At 37.4% G+C, this 26,796-nt stretch overlaps 1 protein-coding gene across 4 annotated transcripts in view; it reads right to left on the bottom strand.

Moving 5' to 3' along the window:
• The window catches only part of dnah12 (dynein axonemal heavy chain 12), a 179,347-nt gene that overhangs the window by 137,478 nt on the left and 15,073 nt on the right, over positions 1-26,796 (bottom strand). For 3 of the 4 annotated variants that reach the window (XM_062969868.1, XM_062969870.1, XM_062969871.1), the window contains exons 6-26: positions 24,125-24,200; positions 22,359-22,517; positions 21,270-21,465; positions 20,341-20,529; positions 18,971-19,127; positions 18,781-18,872; positions 15,059-15,237; positions 14,204-14,339; positions 11,709-11,834; positions 11,373-11,507; positions 10,058-10,251; positions 8,619-8,859; positions 7,883-8,068; positions 7,595-7,795; positions 7,289-7,483; positions 5,989-6,110; positions 5,590-5,872; positions 4,777-4,896; positions 4,231-4,387; positions 2,413-2,585; positions 652-804 (exon numbers count right to left, since the gene is read on the bottom strand). In XM_062969868.1, coding sequence (XP_062825938.1) covers positions 652-804; positions 2,413-2,585; positions 4,231-4,387; positions 4,777-4,896; positions 5,590-5,872; positions 5,989-6,110; positions 7,289-7,483; positions 7,595-7,795; positions 7,883-8,068; positions 8,619-8,859; positions 10,058-10,251; positions 11,373-11,507; positions 11,709-11,834; positions 14,204-14,339; positions 15,059-15,237; positions 18,781-18,872; positions 18,971-19,127; positions 20,341-20,529; positions 21,270-21,465; positions 22,359-22,517; positions 24,125-24,200 — 3,470 coding nt within the window. The remainder of the gene's footprint in view (positions 1-651; positions 805-2,412; positions 2,586-4,230; positions 4,388-4,776; positions 4,897-5,589; positions 5,873-5,988; positions 6,111-7,288; positions 7,484-7,594; positions 7,796-7,882; positions 8,069-8,618; positions 8,860-10,057; positions 10,252-11,372; positions 11,508-11,708; positions 11,835-14,203; positions 14,340-15,058; positions 15,238-18,780; positions 18,873-18,970; positions 19,128-20,340; positions 20,530-21,269; positions 21,466-22,358; positions 22,518-24,124; positions 24,201-26,796) is intronic. The other variant, XM_062969869.1, reaches the window with a different exon arrangement.

Here is a 26,796-nt window from a genome sequence, read left to right as displayed (position 1 = left end):
TAAAGGAGGAATTGATATGAGTAAGTGAGATGTAAACCTGTTGTTTAGGCTGTTAAAAGCAATATAGGAAATTAAATGAATGAGACAATTATTTATATGGAGTAACAATGATAATTCCCCTTGCTGTAGCAGTACTGCTCAAGAACCCTATAATTTCATATATACTTACTAAGACTCTAAAGCAGGCATCCTTAAAATGTAGTCCTCCTGCTGTTTGGACTTCCAACTCCCAGAATTCTTGACCATTGAACAAGGGCTTCTGGGAGTTGGAGGTCAAATCAGCTGGAGACCGCTGTTTGAGGATTCCTGCTCTAAAGCAACTGCAAATGAGGATCACAGCCTATATATCTGAATACATGTCCTTGGTATCCTTCAGAATGCTTGTCAATATTCCTTGCAGGAAAAAAAATGAACAATAGTTGCATTTATTTTTCTTTTAACCATCTATATTGTATAACCAATCCCAACACATCACTAATGAGATTATTGATGGTCTGTAAAGTTTACAGTGTGATTTTGTGCATGGCTGTGTGTTGTTGTTTTTTTTTTTTTTGTGGGGGGGGGGGGGTTGTTAAACTTGGGAATCTTTAAAAACAGGAATAGCAATTAAATCTTTCTTAACAGTAAGTAATGCTATTAGAATCTGTTTACCTTCCCCATAGCTAAGTAATCAAGGCCGTCTGAGCAGTTGAAGACAACACACTGCACAGCAAGAGCTTTTGCCAAATCCTTGGTCGTCTCTGTTTTACCTGTCCCAGCTGGGCCCTCTGGAGCACCCCCAAGATTTAAATAAAATGCTCCAATCTAAGAATAAAAATCATTGAGAAAAATATTTTAAAACTTTAAACTGTCATGCTGTTTGAATCTTAAAAAATTACATCAATGTGTAACTGGCAGAGTTAAAACACAGCAGAAGCAGGCACTGTTCTCTCTTGTTTTCTTCCACATTATCCCCTTCCATGTACTATGCATTGTTGTTCAGTCAAAGTGGTGTGGAGAGTCCCTCAAACAAAACAAAATCAGAATCCAAATTCTGGGAACCAGAAATATAGCTGTTGGCATTAGGGACCTATTAAAGAATTTAGTGGATCCCGGGGACAGAAAATTGGTTTCCAGATGCTCCAAGCTGTTCATTCCAACTCAGAAACATTTCCACTGGTTTACTCCAGTCAGAAAAAATACCACTACACAAACTTCTTTTGCAAAGCAAAATATAAAATTCTAAGAAAAAACTTTAAAAACAACTCTATTTCACAATCCCCTCTTATACGTTTTTTATTCCAATATCCAACCTCTTCATATTTTGCTTTCAGTTTTATAATACTGATGAACACCCTGCAAGACAGCATAGGTATCATTTTCAGTAATACCAGTAAACTGAAAACGACAATAATACCAATCTGGTAAATGAGCCTCAATTCAAAATGAAAGTATGTATATTTGCTGTTTCTCAACATCTTAGAATTATAGAATCATAGAGTTGAAAGAGACCTCATGGGCCATCCAGTCCAACCCCCTGCCAAGAAGCAGGAAATCACATTCAAAGCACTCCTGACAGACGGCCATCCAGCCTCTGATTAAAAGCCTCCAAAAGCAGTAGCCTCCACCACAGTCTGGGGGAGAGAATTCCACTACCGAACAGCTCACACTGAGGAAGTTCTTCCTGATGTTCAGGTGGAATCTCCTTTCCTATAGTTTAAAGCCATTGTTCCGCGTCCTAGTCTCCAGGGCAGCAGAAAACAAGCTTTCTCCCTCCTCCCTATGACTTCCCCTCACATATTTATACATGGCTATCATGTCTCCTCTCAGCCGTCTCTTCTGCAGGCTAAACATGCCCAACTCTTTAAGCCACTCCTCATATGGCTTGTTCTCCAGACCCTCTTATTTAATCTTATTTATAATCTTATTTATGATTAATTAAAACTAGTCTTGAAATTCATTCTGGATTTACATGCCCCTGAAGATAATGTCCTCAATGTAGGTATCATAGAATCACAGAGTTGGAAGAAACTCCAAGGACTATCAATTCCAGTCTCATTTTACCATGCGGGAATAAACAGTCAAAGCACTCCCAACAGATGGCTTCCAGCCATTATTTAAAGACCTCCAGAGAAGGAGACTCCACTACACTCTGAGGAAACATATTCCACTGTTGAACAGTTCTTACTGTCAGGAAGTTCTTTCTAATGTTTAGGTGGAATCTCTTTTTTGCAATTTGAATGGTTAGTCATGCATAAATCTTATTTACACTCATTGGTTAGCTGATTTATTGAAGACTGCATCTAATGCAAAGATTTTCACAACTTTAATATGCGATAAACCATTCAGAGCTACTGTTCGAAATGCAAGCGCCAATATAGTTATCTGAATTTCTTATAATTCTGATTAAAGGTTCAATTTTAGAAAACATACCAGAGTGCGGTAGCATCTGTCTGTAAGAGGTGTAATGACAAGCCTGGGAGAATTGCCAAGATATTCATAAGCATATTTTACATTGCAATTGATGATGCGCACTCGGACGTTCTCATGCTCCCAATAATACCTCAACTGGGCAAGCCACTGAAAATCTGTTTCCCGCAGCACACCTAGTAATAATATAAAAATGGCAAATGTCTTAGGATTAGAGATGTGCACAATTTTTTTTCCTTCAGTTCCTTTGTGCGATTGTTTTGTTTCAACCGTTCATCTACACAAAACGAATGGCGACATTTTCGTAGGAAACAAGTAAATGACACAAAAATGAAATCCGCAGCCATCATGCTTGCTTTCATTTTCCTTTCGTACTGACAGAGGGCTGCTGTTTTCCTACTACAGCTGATATGTACCTGTGGGTCTTAATAATATGCATTGCCCGACTTACCGGGCAAGGGCTGTTGCGGCTCATCATGGTGCTGCAGGTGCTTCTTCTTCCCAGAAGCCCCCTGTGTGGTGGGAAATTCTCCTGCCGCCTGGCCTCCTGGCGGCAGGAGAATTTCCCTGTTTAAGGCCACCCGGAGGACCAGAGCAGGCATCGGGCATGCTTTTCGTTGTTGGGACAGCAGCGGCAAGGACAGCAGTGGCGGTGGACCCAAGAGGTGGTGGACCAAGCAGCAGCAGCTCCATTGCAGTTTTTCTGTGGGTCCGGGAGAGTGATTTGGCCTTCCTGGTCCTTGCTCAGGCCATTTTTCTTTTTTCTTTCTTTAGGCTGCTTTGGAGCCTACCCCTCCCCTCCTCCCAGCAAGCAAGGCCCAAGAAGGCTCAAGCGGTCCTCCTGCCATTGCTGGGAGGAGGAGGAGGGGAGAAGGCCTCAAAGTGGTCTAAAGAAAGAAAAAGGGGGGGAAAAGGCCTGAGCAAGGCCCCGGAAGGCCAAAGCTCCCTCCCGGAGCCACAGAAATACCTTTTCTGTTAGCGGGCTTCCTCCCACCCCCGGCCCTTGCTAGGGCACTTCCTGCCTCCCAGCTACATTTAAAGGCCTTATGGGGCCTTTAAAATAAACAAATAATCAAATATTAATACATAAATAAGTAATAAATAACTCTCACTTTTCTCTTGAGACATATTTGTGGCCTCCAGCCCGAGCCTCCACCCTCTCCCGGCAGGAGGGCCACACCCGGCCCTCATTAGAGCTCTTGCCCCTGAAGCCTGTTTCGGCGGCCTCCGGCTTGTGGCTTTGCTTCCCCAGGCCTTCTATCACCCCGCTTTCCCTTGGCTTGGTCCAAAATGCCCTCCACGTGTGACGATTTTCACCCTCCAGCCCAAAAACTGAGCGAGGGGTGGGTGAGCCTCAGAAGCCTTCCTATTGCAGCCAATTTGCTGAAAAATTCTGGTTTTTTATTAGCCAGATGAAAATTTGTGTTGTGTAGAGGCCCATTTTCATTAGCAGGACACAAATACAAAAATGAGGCAACACAAATGAAACTACACAAAATGAACAGCAATTCTACATGAATGCAAAACACTACTTAGGATACAAGCCTCAACACAAAAAGAAAAACGGGGTGTAGGAAGGGGACAGAAGATTTATTTCCCTACTGAAGTTTTCCTTTAGTCTTAACGCCATGCATACATGTGTCACAAATAACAATTACTTTACACAATGGGAGGATTCATTTAAAAATACTATAGTCATTTCTGAGAAAAAGAAAAGTACATAGGGCACAATGAGTAATATATCTTGTTATTACTCAGTATCTCATTCAATGTCTTCCCTCTTAGTTATCTTATAACAATGAAACATGATTAGTTACCTACCACTTTCAATCATTTCCATGACAACATCTCGAGCATGCACATCAATAGTGACTAATGCACCCAATGTGGTTCTTGTTTGCTTAGATAATTTCCCTCTTACCAGCTCTACAATGTCATTTAACTGGAGCTGAAGATTCTTATAATAATTCCGTAAACCCTGCAAAATAAAAATAGATCCTGATTTTTTAAATGTTGTTATTAAGCATATCTTGACAGAGAATGATTAGTTGGCTCTTTGCTTTATGATCCTGCAGTTTATTTGTCCATCCACTTGGTCATATTCAATCTTATTAATTTTTATCATATTAATTCATAAAAAGTATATATTACAATAATTTCACACAAGCATACCATGATCACAAGCATTTCTCCTCCATATCATAATGAATGAGCTTCATTCTTTTATGAGGATTTGACTTTGCATCATACCATGCACCTATTAATTAGTTTAATAACATAAATGTTCTTTAAAATCTAATAACTGAATATGAACAAATACAATTTGCAACACTAAAGGAAAAATATGAAAACAAGGTGGCATAATACCTCTGAACCACTGCCTATGGCTTCATGTACTTCGCTTGTCCAGAACATTTGTGAGACACACAGAACCACTTGGCCAGGCCATTCTCTCACCCAGACTTTTCTTTCTCCCACTGGATATGCCTAGGAAAATTAATGACATTGCCCAAATACATCATTACTAACTACTGATGACATTCTATAGAATAATTTATAAAATGTATACCACCCTATGCTAACAAAGTGAAATAAAATGTCATATGCGCAAACGTCTGCTTAAGAAATACACCTCCTCTCCTCTCTTTATCTTTTGCCCCTTCCAAAATTGACCAGACAATGCCTTGACTAACCGTCCTGAGAACATTTCAGCATATATAGAGGGGGAGCTGCCTAGGAAACAAGTAATCACAATAGCTTTGTGGGAGGAATAATAACAATAATAACAACAACAACAACAACAACAACAACAATAATAATAATAATAATAACAACAACAACAACTTTAATTTTGTACCCCGCCTCCATCTCCCCAAAGGGACTCGAGGTGGCTTACATACAGCACAAGGTGCCTAAAACAATGCATAAAATAAACACGCAGTACAATACAAAATAAAACCACCAGTATATAAAACAAAAATTTGAACTCAGAACAGTAGAAAGGATAACATGACTCCTAAGGTATGGCATGGAGTTAAACAGTGGGAGTAAAGAAGCACCCCTCTCCCTATCACTGAGGAAACTTCACTGGTCAGATTTAGTCATCCTCCTTATTTTCCCTTCAAGGGACTCAACGGGAAGCAATTTAGCAAAATGTGGATCCATTTATTGAAAGCATACTATTCTTGATCTTGTAATGACATCATGTATACTCTTCAGCATCAAGTCTTCTACTTGAATAAGCCATTTTTCTACAGCTCCTCGAGCTTCAGAAGTTGAAATGGTTGAAATAAATTCCACGCGTTCCCCCTCAGTACTGTACATTGCCTTAATGTCCAGATTGGAAAGAAATTCCAGCTTGGCAATGCCCTCAAAACACTTTTTCAAATGAGGCTGGACTCTGAGAGGGTCTTTAGTCTCTGAAAGGATCTCTAACATTTCATCATTAGACAAGAAGAAAAATCTGAAATACATTTATAAAGAAAAGAGAAATGCACTAAGTTATTATGATCTTGTTTTTCTACTTTGCAAGCAACGTATTAATTATTTTAGTTTAATCAAAAGCAACACAAAGCATACCGAGGAAAGAAGAGCCGCTTCTTTTCAAGATATGCATTCAATCCTTTCATTATTTTGTCCAAAAGTTCATTACAGTTTTGAAGCTTTTCCAATAAGCCTGTCAACGAAGTAGCAGCAAGAACCTAAAAAAAGTAGGAAAACCTACAGTAATAAAAGTCTCTGTATGTAAACTAATTACAACACAAGAATAAAGTTCCAATAGGAAGAAACTATAATGCTATCTAGCAGTAGCTTTTCATTTTATTTAGTTGCAAAACTTCAAATTTCACTGTATTTTTCATATAGCAAGAAACCAGTTTGTCTTAAAATAAATTTATCTGCTTCACATGTTGGAAGCAGATGAATATATTTGTATGATACTGTATTTTACTTATATACATGAAATATAAAACATGTGAACAATGTGTTTCTAGAACTACTATCAAAACTTGCTTCCACACATCTTGAACCACAGCTGTCATGAAGCAGTATATTGGAATTCTTTGCATTGATACATATATATTGTTATGCTTTAAATGCTAGTGAGTAAATCAAAATTATAGTTCACAAAGCATAAGTAATTACAAATGTTCTAGATACTTTGAAAATAATTTTCAATTCTGTTTTGAGATTTTTCTACATGTTCATACTCAATATGTGTTTTAAACTAACTTTCAGTACTGACCACATTAAAACTCTTCAGAGCATGTATTTTCTGAATATTTAAATATGGCTAGGATACAAAGAGCCATGAGAAGTATATGATTAAGGCTTTCAACAATATGTAAATAGAATCATAGAGTTGGAAGAGACCACATGGCCATCCAGTCCAATTCCCTGCCTTGCAGGAAAAGTGCAAATCATCCCCAACAGATGGCCATCCAACCTTTGTTTAAAAGCCTCCAAAGAAGTAGCCTCCACCACACTCCGAGGCAGAGAGTTTCGCTGCTGAACAGATCTTACAATCAGGAAGGTCTTCCTAATATTCAGGTGGAATCTCCTTTCCTTTTCCTTATGACATCAAGGAAGTCGGAGGAGGCTTGTTTTCTGCCGTCCTGGAGACTAGGATTTGGAGCAATGGGTTCAAATTACAGGAAAGGAAATTTTGAATTTTCCTGATTTTAATTCTTATCATTATTTCATCATGCAGGAAAAGTATCTCTCCTAATTCCTCTAGGAGTGGCTTTGAGTGGGAAGGGCATGAAGAACTATTGTAGAAAAAAAGAGAAAAATTCAAAGTCTCTGAGAACCATTTGAGCACATACTGTATGGTGTGCCGCCTCATCTGCTGTAGAGCTGTAAAATAATGTTTACTTTTTACCTTAGGGTCCTTCGCACAGTATCTCATAATGTCTTTCCAGTATCTATCAACAGTCTGGAACTGACGCCCCTCCTCGGGCATCTGTTGCATAATATCTTCAGAAGAAAATATGGGTTCCAAGTAGAGCCACTGAGCCTGCACTTTCAACCATTCATCAATAGTGTCCTGAATTCGAACCAAGCGTTCTTCCCATTCCTTAAAATATACAATAAATATACACTTATTTAATTTTCATTATATATGTAAATTCAAATCCACCTTAAATTGAAATGATAAATTGAGCTACAAAGCAATGTTTACAAATACCGTGATTTGTTTTTCAAATGGCTTGATAAAAGGCGAACCCTTCATTGTCTGTGTTTTTACAATCTGGTCATCAAGAATAGTCTGAATTTCATCAACTGCACAGAGAATATTAACTCCAGTCTCACGATATAAGCTTATTTGGAAGGAAATTGACTCCCAGACCTCCATCATGGTGTGCATTGCTTTTTCTAATGAGAATTCCTGAAGTACAGTGAGGAAAAAAATATTGTTTCGCCAGTCATATGGATTCTGTGGAACTAGGATGGGAGAGCTAGAGTTTGTTCTTACCTTGCTTGCTCCCATACTTATGGTTTCAAATTGCTCTAAGTATGGGGTAAGATTTTGCTTTAAAACTTTCCGTAAGGTAGTTCCAGAATCTGGAGTTAAATCATACCCAACAATTTCTGACATCTGTTTCCAATGGCGAGTCCTTATTCCTGGGTTACAGAGAATAGTCACCAAAGGGATATTTTCCTAATTTAAAAAATTAAAACATGTTTCATAAATGAAATTAACATATTTTGAAAAATATGCTTCATTAATTGATACACTTTTTTATTCCTAAGATGTTTCTAAGATGTTGTTTTATTTAGTACTATGAATGTGATGACTGATACCATTTTTAAGTTCAGACAACATCTGTTTAAAATGTCCATATGTAACTCACTGTCTGAATATTTATGCAATAGCTCAGACATTTCTTCATGAATGGAAGTAGAGGGGTATGAGTTTTAAAGGCCATTTTAAGTGTATTTGTTGTATTTTAATTCTGTTTTTACCACACAGTTACTATTTAATTGTTTTCTAACTTTTGTATTGCACTTTAAACTTGTCTAGTGTGGGATTGTTAGCTGCCATGAGTCCCTATGGAGAGAAAGGCGGGATATAAATAAAGTTGTTAATAATAATAATAATAATAATAATAATAATAATAATAATAATAATAATAATAATAATAATAAATGTCAACAATTTTCTTATACAGGTAAATTATTATAAATCCACATGGTAAATAACCACTTACTTTGAAATCTTTTATCTGCTCCATTATTGCAGAACACATTGAAATAGTTGGATTCTCCTTTTTTTCTTCATCTACCCTCTCTTCTACAACTGCTCTGCGCATTGATTTTTTCTTTTCTAATTCAGCTTTTTTAAGCTTTTGTTGAAAAAACCTGAGTGTCTTATAAATTTCCCGAAAAAACTCATCTACCTCAGTTTCCATCTTTTCCCCATTGAGGTCTGAAAAAGCACCATCCATCCATCTAAAAAAAGAAATGCTAAAATGAATAAAAAGCTTGAACAAATTTAACACACATATTAAAATCTTCTTGAAGTATTTCTGAAAAGTGGCTACAAATAAATCAAACAAAAGAAACATATTGCACTAAGTTTTATATTGTGCAAAATGAATTTTCCAATCACAATTTTCTTAACAAACTAGCAATAATAATAATAATAGTTGTTGTTGTTGTTATTGTTATTTATATAACGCCCTATCTCCTCAGGAGGACTCAGGGCAGTTTCCAACATAAAACAAAACATTCAATTGACCATACAACAACGCGAACATAATAAAAATAATAAACATTATAAAACAAGAACTTACAATTCAAAACAATCCACAAAAGTTAAAATCCAGTTTCAATATGCTCCATCAACGGGTTCAATATACCAGTGACCAGAGCTTCAGAGTGGACATGGACAACTATGACAGGCTAGGCTGGGACTAGTGCAATACTGAGGCTGCATCTATCCAGTAGAATGAATGCAGTTTCACATCACTTTAATCAGCTCAATGCTATGGAATCATGGGCACTGTAGTTTTACAAAGTCTTCAGCCTTCTCTGCTAAAGAGTGCTGGTGCCTCACCAAATCACAACTCTAGAATTACATAGGAGTTAAAATGGTGTCAATCTGCATTCATTCTAATTTCAGATGAACAGAAGACAATTAACTGCCTCACTATGCCTCATGGCAGGGCTGGCTTCGGTGAGGAATATGGAGAGGTAACTTGTCATTTAAAAATCTGTACATACTAATAAGAAACAGTATGGGTCCCATTTATGCAGACATATAAGGAACATCCTTTAGTCACAGCCTATATGAGCAAGTGATCAAAATCGTCACCTTTATCCTTTTGTGTTTTATATAGCAAGGATAATTATCTGCAATAACCTGACAGATACAAACACAACACTCTATACTACGGCTAAGTATTATCATGTTCTTGCTTGTCACAATTTAAATACATAAAATGCACCTAAGTTATACCAAAAAAGTTGTTTCTCAACATGTGCCAAACTTCAGTCTGACTTTTAAATTGTGGCAGAATAAAAAAGGCTCAGTAGCAAAGCTTTAGTGCTAAATAACAAAAAAGAAAAAGACTAATTGTTTTAACAAACAGGTACACTCTATATATTTCAATCACTCTTTCATTTAAACAACTGTGTGTTTCATTACCGTTTTTCAGTACGTTGCCATTTCAGTATAAAAACAAAAAGTTTTTGATAGGGATCAATGTTAACTTTTAAGGTTTCCAAATCTGGGTATTCCGTCAGTTCCCAATTTAAAAGCTTTTCTTCTTTATTAATAAAGGCAACAGCTTCGTCAGCATCTTGTATGCGTTTCTGCAATGTCCTCATGTCTGTGACATACTGAAAACAGATTTAATTTCCTTGATAAAAAGTAGGCAATTCAGTTAATTGTGCTACTAATCATTATAATTTAAAAACATAAGTACCCAATTAAAAATAAAGGCAAGATGAGTCTTTAATGGTGTCAGATACAAAGATGTATGGTTTGTAACTAAAATTTAACTAAGGTCCTCTGTAAGGTCTTAGCATCTAAATGTTGAAAACACTGAATATTTATCACTAGCAACTTTCTAAGAAGCACACTCTTCTTTCAAAGCTAGGCCTCCTGACAAAAGGGCAGTTACAGATGCATTCATAAGAATCCATGAAGTTTTGGAAATGGTGTACAAAGATATTCGGGCTTCACAAATTCACTTGTTGTTGGATAGAAAGGAAACATAACTGATAGACACCTTGGACTAAGAAAACATCATGGCCTCACAACCTGTTAGGTAAAGGTAAAGGTTTTCCCCTGACGTTAAGTCCAGTCGTGACCGACTCTGGGGGTTGGTGCTCATCTCCATTTCTAAGCCAAAGAGCTGGCGTTGTCTGTAGACACCTCCAAGGTCATGTGGCTGGCATGACTGCATGGAGCGCCGTTACCTTCCCGCCGGAGCGGTACCTATTTATCTACTCACATTTGCATGTTTTCAAACTGCTAGGTTGGCAGGAGTAACAACTTGTTACTTAGAGGAAATTAAGAAAAAAGGTGGCTGCTCAAGGACATTTGCTGCAGCTTAGAGATCCAATTACCACCATTTCAGGAAGAAGTGGAATGAATCTATCAGTATAAATGAATTTGGCCTGTCTATAGCTGATCCCTTCACCTTGCCCAAATCATTCTCTTTTTCTTCAGGATAGAAATAATTAAGTAAATAAATCACAATATTTTACCAGTGCAATTCTTCCTCCAGATATGCATCCACAACAACTGTAATTCTTGCATGCAATGCAACTGTGCAAGAGTCACAAGCCTATTAGGCGCTGTTATAGCATGACTGGCAGCAATAAAGTGCTTACTGTAATCAGTTTAGTATTGTGTGAAATTTCATTTATTTTCTATTCTTTGCCAACTTCATGGTTTCCTAGTTTTTTAAAAATGTATATATTTCTTGTGGAAAGTTCCAGCAGCTACCACAGACCTGTTGCATGCGATCCAAATCAGAAAATTCTGTGAACTCCTGCATACGCCGAGTCTGTCTTTCTATTTCCATTATCAATTTCTCACGTTTGGCCAATAATTCACTTTCACTTTTACGTTTAGATTGCTCAATAATCTATTAGGAAAAGAAGTTAATTATAGTTGAGACCTAGGAAGGATACAGACTTGAGAGTTACTGCACAGTGAATCCAAACAAATGTATCATGTATAATTTCTATTCACCACAGGCTTCAATATTAACATAAATCATTCCATCCTTGTAATCCAAGCATTTTTTAAACATGTATAGGATGAAAATCATAATAAATATATTTACATCATCATTTTCATCGAAGATAGGATTAATATTTTGAGGCCATAATAAAACAGCTGCATTAAGAGCCAAATCTTCTGCATCAAAGAAATACACATCAAGGAGATAACTCATTCGCTGTCGACATTCCTATAAAAAAATGAAATTGTTTATTTCTGGTTTAAACAAACAGGAATCTGGCACTAATAAAAGCAGAAGTGCCTGTTTTGCAACCTATTGAGACATTACTGGTATTCCCCTTTAGGATTATCTCTGGAGAAATCTTAATAGTCTACCTTATGTCTGGTTATATGTCTCTTACTACAGGGAAAAGTGAACAATTGTGGAAAGTTGTTTAATTTCTAAAATTTACTTTTCGAGCAGATACCTATACTGGTCTGTTTCAGCATAAACAAGAAATGAGAATGGTGGAGTGATTTAGCAATACCTTTGATATTAATATAAATATTTCAGCATAGGTACCTGATGAAGGGTAAATCATACAGAAGCAAAGGAAGAAAGCTGGACAAGCATGATCTATCTTCCTCTAAATAGCTATTACAGCCAAGCAAGTTGGTTTGTAAAAAAAAAGTATTCACTGCCCCCATCCCTTCTCAGCATTCATATTCTTCCAGCTTCAAATTTCTAAGTCAATAAAAAAGGACCAAACAAGGTCACTAATACAAACTATCTCTGGAAAGCTGTTCATGTTATGTCATAAGACTAAAAAGGACTCCAAAACCCATTTACTTGGTGGTAAAGGCTCAATTCATTGCATTCCACTTTTAATTTTTTTCATAGACAACATTTACATCTGAACACCGATGCTTCCTCAACGATATATCTGTTAAAACCTATGCAACAATATAGAATGCAAAGCAAAATTATATAGAATAAAAGATAATACAGAATAGCGTATAAAATATTATTTATTGTTTCCAGCACTCAAGTCATTTCCAATTTATGACAACCCTAAGGGAAACATATCATAAGGCATATTATTATTATTAAAAAAATTTAGATCATCACAAAACCCACTAAATACGAAGTACATGATGTAATAAACAAACAGGTCAATTTAATATAAGAGGTACAAATCAAATCAAACCAATCTCCTAATAACCCAACCCAACTCATGCCTTATATCAAATCTTTGACTTGGGTATCAGATATAATCTGTTCCCACACCTGTAATGTATGTTTAGTATATTTATCTCACACACTCAGACCATATGCTAAGGTAGATCCCAAACAAGCTTTATTGGTTACTTTATTCAACTGTTTTGTTCTGGAATGGGGTCTTGGAAAACGAACTCACTGACTTTGCAAAGTAAATGGTATGTCACTCAGTTAAGGCCGCTTTGATACCTAGGTCCATCATGCTGTTACTCCATTATGATGAGTCCAATCAGATCATTAGGATTTCTGCAGTTCCATTTAAACAGGAATAATAAACCCAGATTGCAGTCTTATTGACCTTTTCAATATTACTATAAATTTACATATGATTATTGATAGTGCAGTCCTATATATCTAAACTCATCCATAGTGAATATAATAGATCTACAGGAAGAGGTGGTGAATTGTTGGCTAAATAGTTTAGGCATTTTGACACGAGATACATAAGATAGAGTTAAACTCAAGTGCTAAACATAGATTACAATTAAGGATTTCAGCTGAAGTACAATGTTCCCTCACAACTTCGTGGTTCACTTTTTGTGGATTCGCTGTTTCGTGGTTTTTCAATAAACTCTAAAAGACTAATATAAATCATAAAAAATTTACATCCTAAGGAAGGGAGGAGGAGAAGCCAAAGGGAGAGAAAAGGAGTCCAAGCGGCAACGGGAGGAGGCGATTTATCAACACACAATTGTTTGATAAAGATTTAAAATAGTGTATAACTACTAAAATAATGTATAAATATTAAAATTAATATAGCGTCCCTACTTCGCAGATTTTCACTTATTGCAGGTGGTCCTGGAATCTAATCCCCACAATAAGTGAGGGAACACTGTAAACATGGCTAATTAAACAGCCATAAGATATATGCAAAAGTATCAAAGCAAATATACTTGTGAAAAATGGAAGGCAAGAAGAAAGAAGCACAGAAAGAGCTAGGAGGAAGAATTGTGACAGCAGAGGGAAGTGAACAAGTGATGAACAAAAGTGCTAATACAGTTTGAAGTCCACTCTTGTATAGAGGAAAACTACAAGAATATGTTCTAGCTATATGAAAGTACTACATGCCCCACAGAGACACTTTAGCTAACACACATGTACAGTAAAGAATAGTTGAAAATTAATTTGGAATTTTGTTTGAGGTGAGAGAAAACTGAAACTCATTTATGATCTTATACTACTACACATGTCGAAAAATAACAAAGGCTGGATATTAATTAATTTTTACATGTCACCTCTTAGCAATACAGCTATAGCATTCAAAGTCAGCTGAATTTAAAGCACCATTACATTTCTCATTAGTTAATTTTTAAAATAGCAAATACAAAAACAATTTCTACCTTGATTCTTTCATACAGCTGCTGGATGCCTATGGTTTTAGCTTTGTCTATATAGACAATACTTTCCATCATTTCTTCTGTTGTCTGAGGAACTTTCAATGCTCGCACTTTAATAGTTTCAAATTCATCACATATCCTAAAAATTAAGAAATAAATTGATTGACTGATATATGTCAATTGTAAGCAGCTTATAATGCACTTATATGTCTGCTGAAAAGTAAGCTATGTGAGTTATATCAGAATTACTTACTAAAATGATGCATATGGAAATGTATCCATATGTAGATTATTCTCTGAAGCTAAACTCTAATATTTATTTGTTTCCATATCTCTACATGGCTACCCAAAGAGCTCTCCTATTGTTGTACAATGCAGCCACTTAAAATATACATAAAGTACAATAAATTCAATGCAAAAGTACAATATATCATACATTACAGGACAAAACAACTCTAGGGACTGTTGGGCTAGATGTAGTAGCAACCCCAAGCTATACACCTAACCTAAAGGTAGTGCAACCAATAACTGAGTAGGACATGCAATGGACGCTTCTCTCCAATCCATGGTGATTTTGGTGGCAAATGTGATGAGGTTCATAATCCGTACCATGGTGAAAACTTTTTAGCTAGAATCTGGTACTACAGCCTTTGACATACTTCAGTACATGGGCAAGCCTAGTTTTACTGCCAGATTTGAGACCACCACTGTAACAGCATTCAAGAACCTAGCATCCATTCCCATTCTGTGTGGACAATTACACAGAAGTTCTGATCGAGGCTGTCATTGTGCATTACTAAAGTAACATAGGTATTCTTTTTAAAGAAAGAAATTATTTATAGAAATAAATGTACTCACGATTCATTTTCTCTTTTGTGATTTTGTGCTATTATATTCAATAGCTGATAAGCAAAGCTCTTTGCTTTTTCACTCAATCCTTGTTTGAGATCTTCACAGTCTAAACGTACCATGGGGAAATGAGCTACCATTGGCAAGTTCATTATTTCTTTTGCAAGAGTGAAGAATTCATCTATAAACTTCAAAGAAGTTATATTACTTAATGTGGGCAATGTTGGAAATAAGTCTCATTGAACTCAATGAATATAATTTGTAAGCAGAATTATTAAAATTATTTATATTTGGTTTATATTAATATGATTTAGTTTATTTAAAATCTTGCTTATTTATTCAGGAGCTACTTTAACAAAATAAACAAGTCATTTTTCAAATTCAAGATCTTACAACAATTGTTAAGATGTACCATCTTACGGGCAGACTTCTTCCATGATTACTTAGGTGATCCCTCGTAGTTCGAGGATGATTGTCTTCCATCTTGGGGGTATGTCCGTAGATGGCTGAAGAGACCTATTCTTGATCTGCATGTTCTCCCGCAGTGAGGACATCGGTTTCCAGGTGGAAGGCGGTCCCGGTTAGGGTTGGCTTGACGCTCCTTCCTCTTGGCATGCTTCTCCCTTAAGCCTTCCATTCGTGCCTCTTCGAACTTCGCAGCACTGCTGGTCACAGCTGACCTCCAATTAGAGCGCTCAAGGGCCAGGGCATCCCAGTTCTCAGTGTCTATGCCACAGTTTTTAAGGTTGGCTTTAAGCCCATCTTTAAATCTCTTTTCCTGCCCACCAACATGACGTTTCCCGTTCTTGAGTTCAGAGCAGAGCAACTGCTTTGGGAGACGGTGATCGGGCATTCGGACACATTGATGAGAGGCCCCTCAAGTGGGAGCGTGACCTCTGATGTAAAGGCACTAATTCATGTGTATCGCCTTGATGATATGGTGCCCGAGCAGGGCATTTCCACCTCCTCTTTGAGCTTGCATTGAGCCGACGGCGCTAACCTCAGCTGAGCCCGAGAAGTGATGGAGCTCAATCAGGGACAATAACGGCAGCATGGCAGCAACTGCTGAAGCAAGTGACATGGCTTGTTGGGCTGCTGTTGAGGCGGCACTGGGTCCAATGGAAGGCAGCCTGTTGCTTTTTTTTCACCAGGCATTTTAGCCTTTTGCCTTTATTGGGTGCTGTTGAGGCCTATGAAGCCTCTGAGGATGATGGGGATATTCTGTTTGAGCTTGGTGTTTCTGTGGGGGAATGCGAAAGTGTTTTTTGAGATGAGGGGAATTTTTTGGGGAGATCTGTTGTTGAGGAAACAGGCAGTGATTCTCATGAGAATCAGCCAGGGAATGACTCTGAAAGGTATGTGGGGGAGACAGGAGGGTTCCCAATAAGCCAGTGTTTACAGCTCAGAAGGGATTGTGCAAAACAGAGAAAAATCTGTTGTTCTCAGAGGCTGAAAGATAAACAAAGGGAACCCAGGTATGAGAAAGAGTGATGTCATGGGCAAGAGCGAGTATTCTTAAGGAATTGGAGTCAATCTTCAACAGGGAAATCAACATTGGATTTTCATGTGTCAAGTTGCTTGTCTTGGGAGCTTCGAGTTAGGAGTTCTGTTCTTGGGTCTGTATCTTGTTTTCCTGTTTAAGTTCCATGCCTACTGTCTGGATTACAAATCTTGTTTCAAGTTTCAAGCCTGGTCATGTTTGTGTTTTCCAATGTTTGGATATAATTCTGGTTTAAATACAACCGCGCTGCATTGCATCCGAAAAATCCTGCAAATCTCTTGGGAAGACAGGCGAACAAATGTCAGCGTGCTGGAAGAAGCAAAGACCACCTGCACCATCAACTCTGCTGGAAGGGCCATATTGTCTGAATGCCTTATCACCATCTCCCAAAGCAATAACTATACTCCCAACTCAAGAACAGGAAACATAATGTTGGTGGACAGGAAAAGAGATGCAAAGATGGGCTCAAAGCCAACCTTAAAAACTGTGGTATAGATACCGAGAACTGGGAAGCCCTGGTCCTTGAGCGCTCTAATTGGAGGTCAGCTGTTACCAACAGTGCTGCAGAATTCGAAGAGGCATGACTGGAGGGCTTAAGGGAGAAATGTGCCAATAGGAAGGATCGTCAAGCCAACCCTGGCCGGGACCGCCTTCCATCTAGAAACTGATGTCTTCACTGTGGAAGAAAATGTGGGTCAAGAACTGGTCTCCACAGTTACCTATGCATCCACATCCAAGACACTAAACTTGGAGGACCATCATCCTTGAGCTACGAGGGATCGCCTAAGTAAGTAAGTGCAACCACCTTTGGATCACAGTTTCTTGCTTTAGCCTTCAGTGATTTTTGGAATTCTTATGCAGAGTTGGTAACTGTTTTTGTCAAGCTCCTGGAAATCTAGCTCATTGATATAACTTGGAAATTGCTTTTGGATACTGGGTTTTGCTGGTACTTTAGTGAATGCTTAGTCTGCTTACTTTGAACACTATTTTGAAACTGTTTTTACATTAGATACTCTTTTCTTAATAAAACTATTATTATTGTTGGTCTGTGTGGTGTTTGGGTGAAAAAGGGATCGAGCAGGTGGCTGGGCTGCAACAGGAGCCTCCTTCGCCTTCCCTGATGGTGCTGGGAGGTGGGGTGTTATCGCCCTCTTTGCCACATGTGCGGAGTGCTCTGGCAGGCACTACCGCAGTATCACGGGAGGCCTGGCAAGATCTCCTAGTCGCCCTAACTCCTCTAGGGCCCCGGAGGGGGAGGAATGGCCGATATCCCGGACCAGGGAGCTCTTGGCAGCGAACAACTCCAAAGTTGGAGGTTTCACCAGGCATGCAGTTGGCGACGCCAGGGGACACTCATAAAGGAGTGTACACAATGGGATTCACTGTAGTGTGTGCAGCGGGGGGAGGCCTGGCAGATGGCACAGGCCTGGATGACATGGCCTTCCCATAGGCAGAGAAGGCACATGCATGGGCATACCCATCGAGGAGCTTAGCCCCGCAAGCGATACACTTTTTAGCAGGGGAAACGGAGGCCATAATGGCAACTAGCTTGCAAAAATGCCCAATTTGGTAAGTCTGAGATAGAGTCCAAGGTCGAGGGTAGGAGAGAGAAGGGAAGTCCGTTGGGAGTCCAGTTCAAAGAAAACTAAGCCAAAAATCATTAAGAGAGTAGCAAGTATAGGGAGAGAGAAGGAGAGACAGAAAGGTTCCTAGCTGCAGTTTCAGCAGCGGAAAAAAGGAACTGAGGCTCAGCTCTGCCCATGGTTATTTGTACTCCATGGGGAGAGTGGGCGGGGTTACCACCAAAATGTTTCTTTTAGAGATTTAAAAGGTTCCGATCTGCACTGTGCATACACAGACAAACCCATATGTGTGATTTCACCGACATCACAAAGAATCATGGTTATGGAGGGAATAATGTCCTGAGCCATTCCTGGCAAAGCAGTTTCACACAAACGCCGAAAACCTCCAACACAACAAGCCAAGATTCATTCAATTAGCACATGAATTATTACACATAAAAGTAAAATTTGGTCACCAAGTGTCAGGACCATGGGTCAGGAGGAGGAAGAAGGGGGTTTGCCTCCCAGTAGCTAAAGAAGAGCCTATGGAGGAGGAACAGTTGAACCTGCTTGAAAATGATACTGGTATGTAGGAGCAGGTCCCTGGGGGGCGGGGAGGCAAGCAGAATGAAGATCTTCAGGAGGGAGGGCAGGAGCTTGAAAATTACCTCTGCATATTCATCAAAGCTGTGCTCTTCTTCCACAAATTGATTTATTCTGTCATCTGCAGCACCATCTACTAGCCAGCCATACTTCTCTACTGCAAGGTAACAATTGTAATAGAAATTCACCCATGTTAAATACTTGGAAAGTCTGTCATAAAACATAAATTTATAAAACTGAACTTAAACTACTCACCATAATAATCAAACTGTGCTTTTGCACCCTTCAAGTTCTCTTGTACTGCTTTTTTCAGTATTGATGATGCCCATGCTATAACATGCTCAGGAAGTTCAGTATCAAGAGTCGAAATTGCAGTTGTGCCTCCGAGCCAAGAATGTATAGTCTGGACATGCTATCAAAGACATCCACAGTCTTTTAGTTCTCATTTGATATCAAGTTACAACATATATTAGCCAGAGAAACCAAATTTGAAAGGAAAAATAACCATTATATTGCACTTTATTCTTGTTAATATAGTACTTCTTTAACTTAGGACTGCTGCCTCTCAGCAGATCTATGTACCTTAAATTAATACAGCTGAATTACTACACAGAAGTGTCATGAAACACCGTGAGAACATGGTCTTATTACACAGGATGAGACCAATCAACATTGTGTATAACAATTTTCTGCAAAACGCTCAAATAATAATCTACCCCAGAACCCAAGCTATGGATTCTCTCCCACAGGTAGCACGCTCTCCTTTTCCCAGAAGGCAAAAACTCTTATATTTATCAGGCATTTGATGATGAATGGGTTATGAAAAACTACATTTGTCTTTAGTATTACATGTTGTACTGTTATAAATTATGTTTCTTACAAGATCACTAATTCAATTGTGTTTGAGATATAAATCATCAGGTTTTTAGAACTATTAATCTTATTCAAGCCACCTTTGTTTTAAAAAGGACAGAATATAAAACAAACTAATAAAAATGGAGCAGCCACCACTAAAGGGGCCCCCGGTGGCACAGCAGGTTAACCTGCTGAGCTGCTGAACTTGCTGACTGAAAGGTAGGTGGTTCAAATCCAGGGAGTGGGGTGAGCTCCCGCTATTAGCTCCAGCTTCTACCAACCCAGCAGTTCGAAAACATGCAAATGTGAGCCGATCAATAGGTACCACTCCGGCAGGAAGATAACGGTGCTCCATGCAGTCATGCCGGCCACATGACATTGGAGGTGTCTACGGACAACACCAGCTCTTCGGCTTAGAAATGGAGATTAGCACCAACCCCCAGAGTCACTTAATGTCAGGAAAAAACCTTTACCTTACCACTATTTACTGATATTTAAAAATAAAATAAATTCTACTGACCAACACTAAGCATCTTCAATCTCCAACCTATTTCTTTGGGGCAACAATTCATACTTCTAAGAAAGTGACACTGATATTTTCACACTGGAATAAAATATTTTTAGGACTTGACACATAAAGGTTGTATTATTGCCACATAACTTGAAATTTTGACTTAATTTGATGAGAGCTACTAAGATTTTAATATAAATAAATGAACATCTAGCATTGTGAAAAAATTTATGTAATAAAAGAGTAGGCTAAACTGTACCTGCAGAGTCTGTGAAATCAAACTAACTACACACAAAATTGTATCCTGCAGATCTTGAAAGCTTGGATAGAAGTCCATCTTCTCATCATCAAAAGTCAGATCCATCTTAAATAAGGGCAACCAGCGCTGGTCATCAACATCAAACAGTTGAACATAAGCCTCAACAGTTCTTTTCAATAGTTCTTTCAGCTAAAAAAAAAGAGATGAAGTTCATTGCACATGAGAGAGGAAAAGTTTGTTGCATATGTTTCTATTCATAGTTCATTAACACTAACTTCATTTTCTACTTTCCTAAGTTTAAAATCTTTTCCTTTGACATCATCCTAGCACAATATGGAGTATGTGTAATTACATAAAAATGCAAATTTTGAAATGAGGCATAAAAATAAAACTTGTGTAGAGCAACAAATACATGGCAGACCAGAACTTGTTGGAAACTGTCCACATAATCCTGGTGGGTACTTTTACATATATAAACAGACATTTCAATGGAATTATCTTCCCTCTTGTTTTGGTAGATGCCCAGCCTCTAAATTGCAACTGTTTTTGGATCTCGCTAGTATAGGGGTATTTATCAGTTTAAGCCCTTTAAAACCTAGTTATCCTCAAATTAAAGAAAATTAGAATTCATTGAATAAAAAGATACCATTAATTGCATCTAAATAATATTATTGAATATAATCAATATAAAATTTACATTGAGTTGGAGAATAATCAATGCAATCTCTAACAAGCGTTTCTCAATCATGTATAGAGCCCTGCTTCACACTCGTTTTAATACACTTTACCACAGAGAGTACTTTCCTTCATATATTGCCCAAAAGTACTCTTCCATTGAAAGGATCAGGCATAGGAGCCACAAAGTTGCACTAGAGCACACATGGGGTTCTGGACAAAGCAAGCATTTGACCAAAAGTTGAAAAGTTCACCTGGTTAGACATAAGTGTAGCCACACAATTATAGAAAGAGTCAACTTTGTCAGGCTTTACACCTTCCAATGCTTCTTTTCTTGTGAAGAGATTAATAACCCTTGGGTACCATGTGTTCAGTATCTTTTCTTCTGTTTTCAAGCAGTTTATAGACACATCATTTTGAAGAGTTTCATACTCAATTGGACCTTTTGACCTTAAATATAAAAATGTATGTCATTAAGATTAATATTGTATTTGTGACTTCATATTTATTTGTTACATTTCTGTACCACTTTTCTCACCCCTGGGGGACTCAAAGTGGTTTACAATGTAGAAGATGGAAAAATTCAATGCCTCACATAAATGTAAAAATACATCACATATCTTAAAATAACATATCACTGTAGATTAAAATAATAAAACTATAAAAGATCAGACACAGACATAAACATAACACATTTTAAACAATGCACCAATCCCAAAGGTGTCATTTAACTACTTCATTGTTGCAATCACTCCCCGAATATATAAATTATGCATGTGTTTAATACATTTTACTACATATGGATTTAGGTGCACAGTAAAACAATTAAAAGACCCTTAAATAAATAAAATAGGGATAATTGAAAAATGAAGTTGTATTGACCAAACCTAATTAGATGAGAAAAATGACCACTTAAAATATGCATTTATAATGCAAATATATATGCATTATAAATATTGAAATGCAAATTTTCTTAATAGTCATATTTTTCTTACAAGTCATATAATAACTTTATATGATGTGTGTGAATAAATGTGCATTAAAATGCAAGGTATGCATCTTATTTGTATAAAAGAAAACTTACAATTTTTAGACACACTTGTTTTAAAATATTTGTCTGATGTTTTCTGTAAATATCAGTGGTTCCACAAATTATGAGACTTGTAGATAGTATATTTTTGCTATATTATATAACAGGACTTAAATATCCTTAGATTTTGCTATCCATAGGTGTCCTGGAGACTAATTACACTGGATACCAAGCACCCACTGTACACAGTATATCTGTTTAGAATTATATACAGTGTGAATTTAGGATATTAACTGCACAATTTAATTTTTACCTGAAACCTGATATATCTGCAATAAGTAAGTCAGAAAAGGTTTTGTAACCAATATCCAGTAGAATTCTTAGAGTTGGGTGAAGAATATGTAAATTTTGAAAAATTTGTTTTCTTGCTTGTAAAAAGCTTTGGTGCCAAGGCCTGGAAAAATCTAGTCCTCTGGAAAAAGAAATTCAATGAAGCTATTAAACAAAAGCATAATCAAAGACATTCATATTTCTGGTTATCTGATCATAGAAGTACATCATTGCCTCAATAACATACAATGTTTAATGTTTATGCCTCAGGAAAAAACCTATCTTCTTGAAAGATATGCTCTATATCAGGTGTGGACAGTGGCCTCTTTCCCTATCTTTTTATTATTATTCCAGCCCTACCCCACTATAAGTTTCTAATTACTTGCTAAGAATATTGATGCCTTTGAAGACACAATTACGCTCTCCAGACCAAATTTGTAGCAACTCTCAAATATCCAATTCTAGAATCTATACTCCTGTAGTTGTTGTGCTGGTAATGCTGGAAAAATCTATCCTTTGCAACAAATTGAGAAAAATGTTACAATCTGTTTACCTTTTTAAATTGTATCAGATATTAACAGGAGAGTAAGCATTGGTGATCTGTGGAACATCAAGCTGAAATCATAATTCCCAAACCTATTTGTGAATTTCTGCCATCCAAACTATATGACTGTCAGGAGGTTACAGCCGTTCTGTCAGCAAAGATCGTTAGAAGCAATCCTAGTCATAACAGCATTTAGACCATTCAAAGGGCAAGGCCAAAGAATAGTCACAGTGTTCCATTCCAAGAGTCCATTAGCATGAAGCTCACCAGAGGTCCAACATACGAAGTTCAAGGTTCAAAGTACAAGGTTTTAAAGATTTCCAATTGAAGCTCTCCATACAACAACGATTGCCGCCAGCACCAGGCTACTGCCAAATCCATTATTTATGCTGCCAGCAGCAAGCCTTTATAGCTGTGCAGCCTTCCTCTGTGCCAACCTACTTTATCTTTGTAGCTGTATGGAATCTAGCCTCATCTGAAGCCAGGAAGGGTGAGTTAATTCCTGATCATCAGTCTAATCCTGTTCTGACTTTTACATCAGAATGGCCCACATCCTCAGACTGCACAGATAACTGCTCAGTCATGATCTTGAGTTCATCTACTGGAAGGAAGCCCTCTTCCTCCTCATCCTGGACCTGAGTATTGACACTGAGGTTCCATCTACACTACCATATAAAATCAAGATTATCAGATTATCTGCTTTGAACTGGATTATATTAGTCTACACTGCCATATAATCCAGTTCAAAGCAGATCATCTGAATGTTATATGATAGTGTAGAAGGGACCTGGGTCTCAGGGAACTGCAATATTTTCCTTCTCTCTGTTGTGGCTGTGTGGGGGAAACCAGAAACCTTTGCTTCTGCTGTCAAGTAATCAAAACAGTTTACCATTATGTCCAAACTTGAATTTGTTATGTTTGAATTATGGCTCAGACCTAATGATCTTGGCATATTTAAATAAACCATTTTACAACAATAGTATTTCTCCTTGCTGATATTGCAAAGTACATAGGAGAGGGCAGGAGCTGGAACATATATTCACACAATGCTAAACTATGTTTTGCTCTAAGGGAACCAGCTGAAAGTCAATGATCATTCAGATAATAAACACAGAAAGACAGCAGCAGGATGCTTCTGATTGTGCATATATGCAATAGATAAGATCGATTAGATCGTGAAATGTTCATTAAAACAATTTACTCACACAGGTTCAACTGGCAAAGGTTCTTCTTTCTCATACTCAAGCAACTTTACACTAGGCTTCACGAGAACACTTCGTACTAGAACAGATTAAGAGTTTGTAACACTATTATAAATCAAGGGATATCACTTCAAAGTAGTACTTCAAAATATCTCATTTTGTAATACTGAATTGAATGAAAATACAGATACAGATAACTTTATAGCAACTTGGTTCACTTTTATTTGCTCTGCTAATCAATTAACACAGAGGCAGAAAGATAGGAATCCTAGCAGTAAAAATAAGCTTCCTTCATATTTTAAATAATTCCCTGCTGTATTTTAGGGAAATGCCTGGTATCCCTTAAATAATTACAACTCTGCTGTAAAAAAGAATTCTGTATTTTTTCTTTTAAAAAAACCTTTATTTTTATTAAAACCTTTTTTCATTTTCATAAACTATAAATTAAATAGTAAAATGGTTGTCTTGTTCTTGAAAACTTGACATGTGTCACAGATTAGCATTGTCTAGAGGCGACCTTAGGCACAGAAATGTAAAACAGTCTTGTTGAATAAAGGAAAAGTTCCATCTGATCCAGGATCCTGGTTACAATGGCTGCCTAGTACCTCTGTAAATCCCGCAAGCAAGCTAGTCAGTTTATTTGAGACACAGACTCTCCTACAATATGAGGATGTTCTTTTATAAGGCTATTTTAATATTACTGAAGTGCTTATATAAAGTACTATATTAAAAATAGAGACAATCAACACATTGCCATATCTTGAGAAAATAAAAATGGGAAACTGATCCATTATAAAATCTAATATCAATGCTGATACAAGATTATGTGTAGTAGCAATATGCTTTAAGATGTATACAATGCATATAAAATAATATATAGAAAAGAATGCTAAATGATGTTTCACAGTATCAATGTGTAGATAATCTATAGCTATATCTATATTATCTATATCTATATCTTATCTATATCTATTCTATTCTATATCAATAACTAGCTGTGCCCGGCCACGCACTGTTGTGGCGTTGTCTGGTGGTGTTGGTGAGAAATTGTTGAGGTAGTGGTGGTATTGAATGTCTGTTGTATGGTTAGGGTTAGGCTTGTCTTTATGTTTAGTATGCATTTGGTTGTTTGTGTACTGTGGAAGTGGTGAGGATAGAGGGGTCTATGTCCCTGTGTAGTATTGTATAGTATTTATACGTTGTCCATGTGTTGTGAATGCTTGGATTGTGTCCTGCTGCATAGTAGAAAGGGTTGGGCTGGATGGCCCTTAGGGGTGTCTCCAAACTCTTGGATTCTATGCTTCTATTATTATTATCATCATCATCATCATCATCATCATCTTCATCATCATCATTATTATATAGAGGCTGGATGGCCATCTGTCAGGAGTGCTTGGATTGTGTCTTCCTGCATGGTAGAAGGAAGTTGATCTGGATGATCCTTACGGGTCACTACAAACCTTAGGATTGTATGATGTTGTTGTTGTTATTATTATTATTATTATTATTAGTATTAGTATTGAGAGGCTGGGTGGCCATCTGTTGGGAGTGCTTGGATTGTGTCCTGCATGGCAGAATTGGGTTGGACTTGATAGCCTTTAGGGGTGTCTCCTAAATTGTCTGATGCAATGATTCGATGTGTATTATTATTGTGCAGATATTGGATGGCCATCTGTCAGGAGTGGTTGGATTGTGTCCTCCTGCATGATATAAGGAAGTTGAACTGGATGATCCTTGGGGTATCTGCTAACCTTAGGATTGTATGATATTCTTATTCTTATAATTATTGAGAGACTGGCTGGCCATCTGTTGGGAGTGCTTGGATTATATCGTCCAATGGCAGAGTTGGGTTGGACTGGATGGCCTTTAGGGGTCTTTCCTAACTGTTTGATTCTATGATTCGATTTGTATTATTATTGTGCAGATCCTGGATGGCCATCTGTATTGTCCTGCATGGTAGAAGGAAGTTGAACTGGATGATCCTTAGGGGTGTCTCCTAACCTTAGGATTGTATGATATTATTATTATTATTATTATTATTATTATTATTATTATTATTATTATTGAGAGGCTGGGTGGCCATCTGTTGGGCGTGCTTGGATTGTGTCCTCCATGGCAGAATTGGGTTGGACTGGATTACCACAGTAATTATTTCATATTACAGTAGAATCTCACTTATCCAACATTCGCTTATCCAGTGTTCTGGATTATCCAACGCAGTCTGCCTTTTAGTAGTCAATGTTTTTGTAGTCAATGTTTTAAATTCATTGTGATATTTTCGTGCTAAATTTGTAAATACAATAATTACAACATAGCATTACTGAGTATTGAACTACTTTTTCTGTCAAATTTGTTGTATAACATGATGTTTGGTGGTTAATTTGTATAATCATTACCTAATTTGAAGTTTAATAGGCTTTTCCTGAATCCCTTCTTATTATCCAACATATTCACTTATCCAACGTTCTGCCGGCCTGTTTATGTTGGATAAGTGAGACTCTACTGTATATTTATAATCTTACATTATCTGGATTATATGGAGGCCCCTTCTACACAGCTGTATAAATTGCTGTGAAGTGAATTATCTGGCAGTGTGGACTCAAGATAATCCAGTTCAAAGCAGATAATATAAGATTATAAATGGGTAATATTGCTGTGTGGAAGGGCCTTGAGTC

Source organism: Anolis carolinensis, chromosome 2 (genome assembly GCF_035594765.1).
Source record: "Anolis carolinensis isolate JA03-04 chromosome 2, rAnoCar3.1.pri, whole genome shotgun sequence".
NCBI classification, from domain to species: domain Eukaryota; kingdom Metazoa; phylum Chordata; class Lepidosauria; order Squamata; family Dactyloidae; genus Anolis; species Anolis carolinensis.
This window is presented reverse-complemented; position numbering and strand designations above follow the sequence as displayed.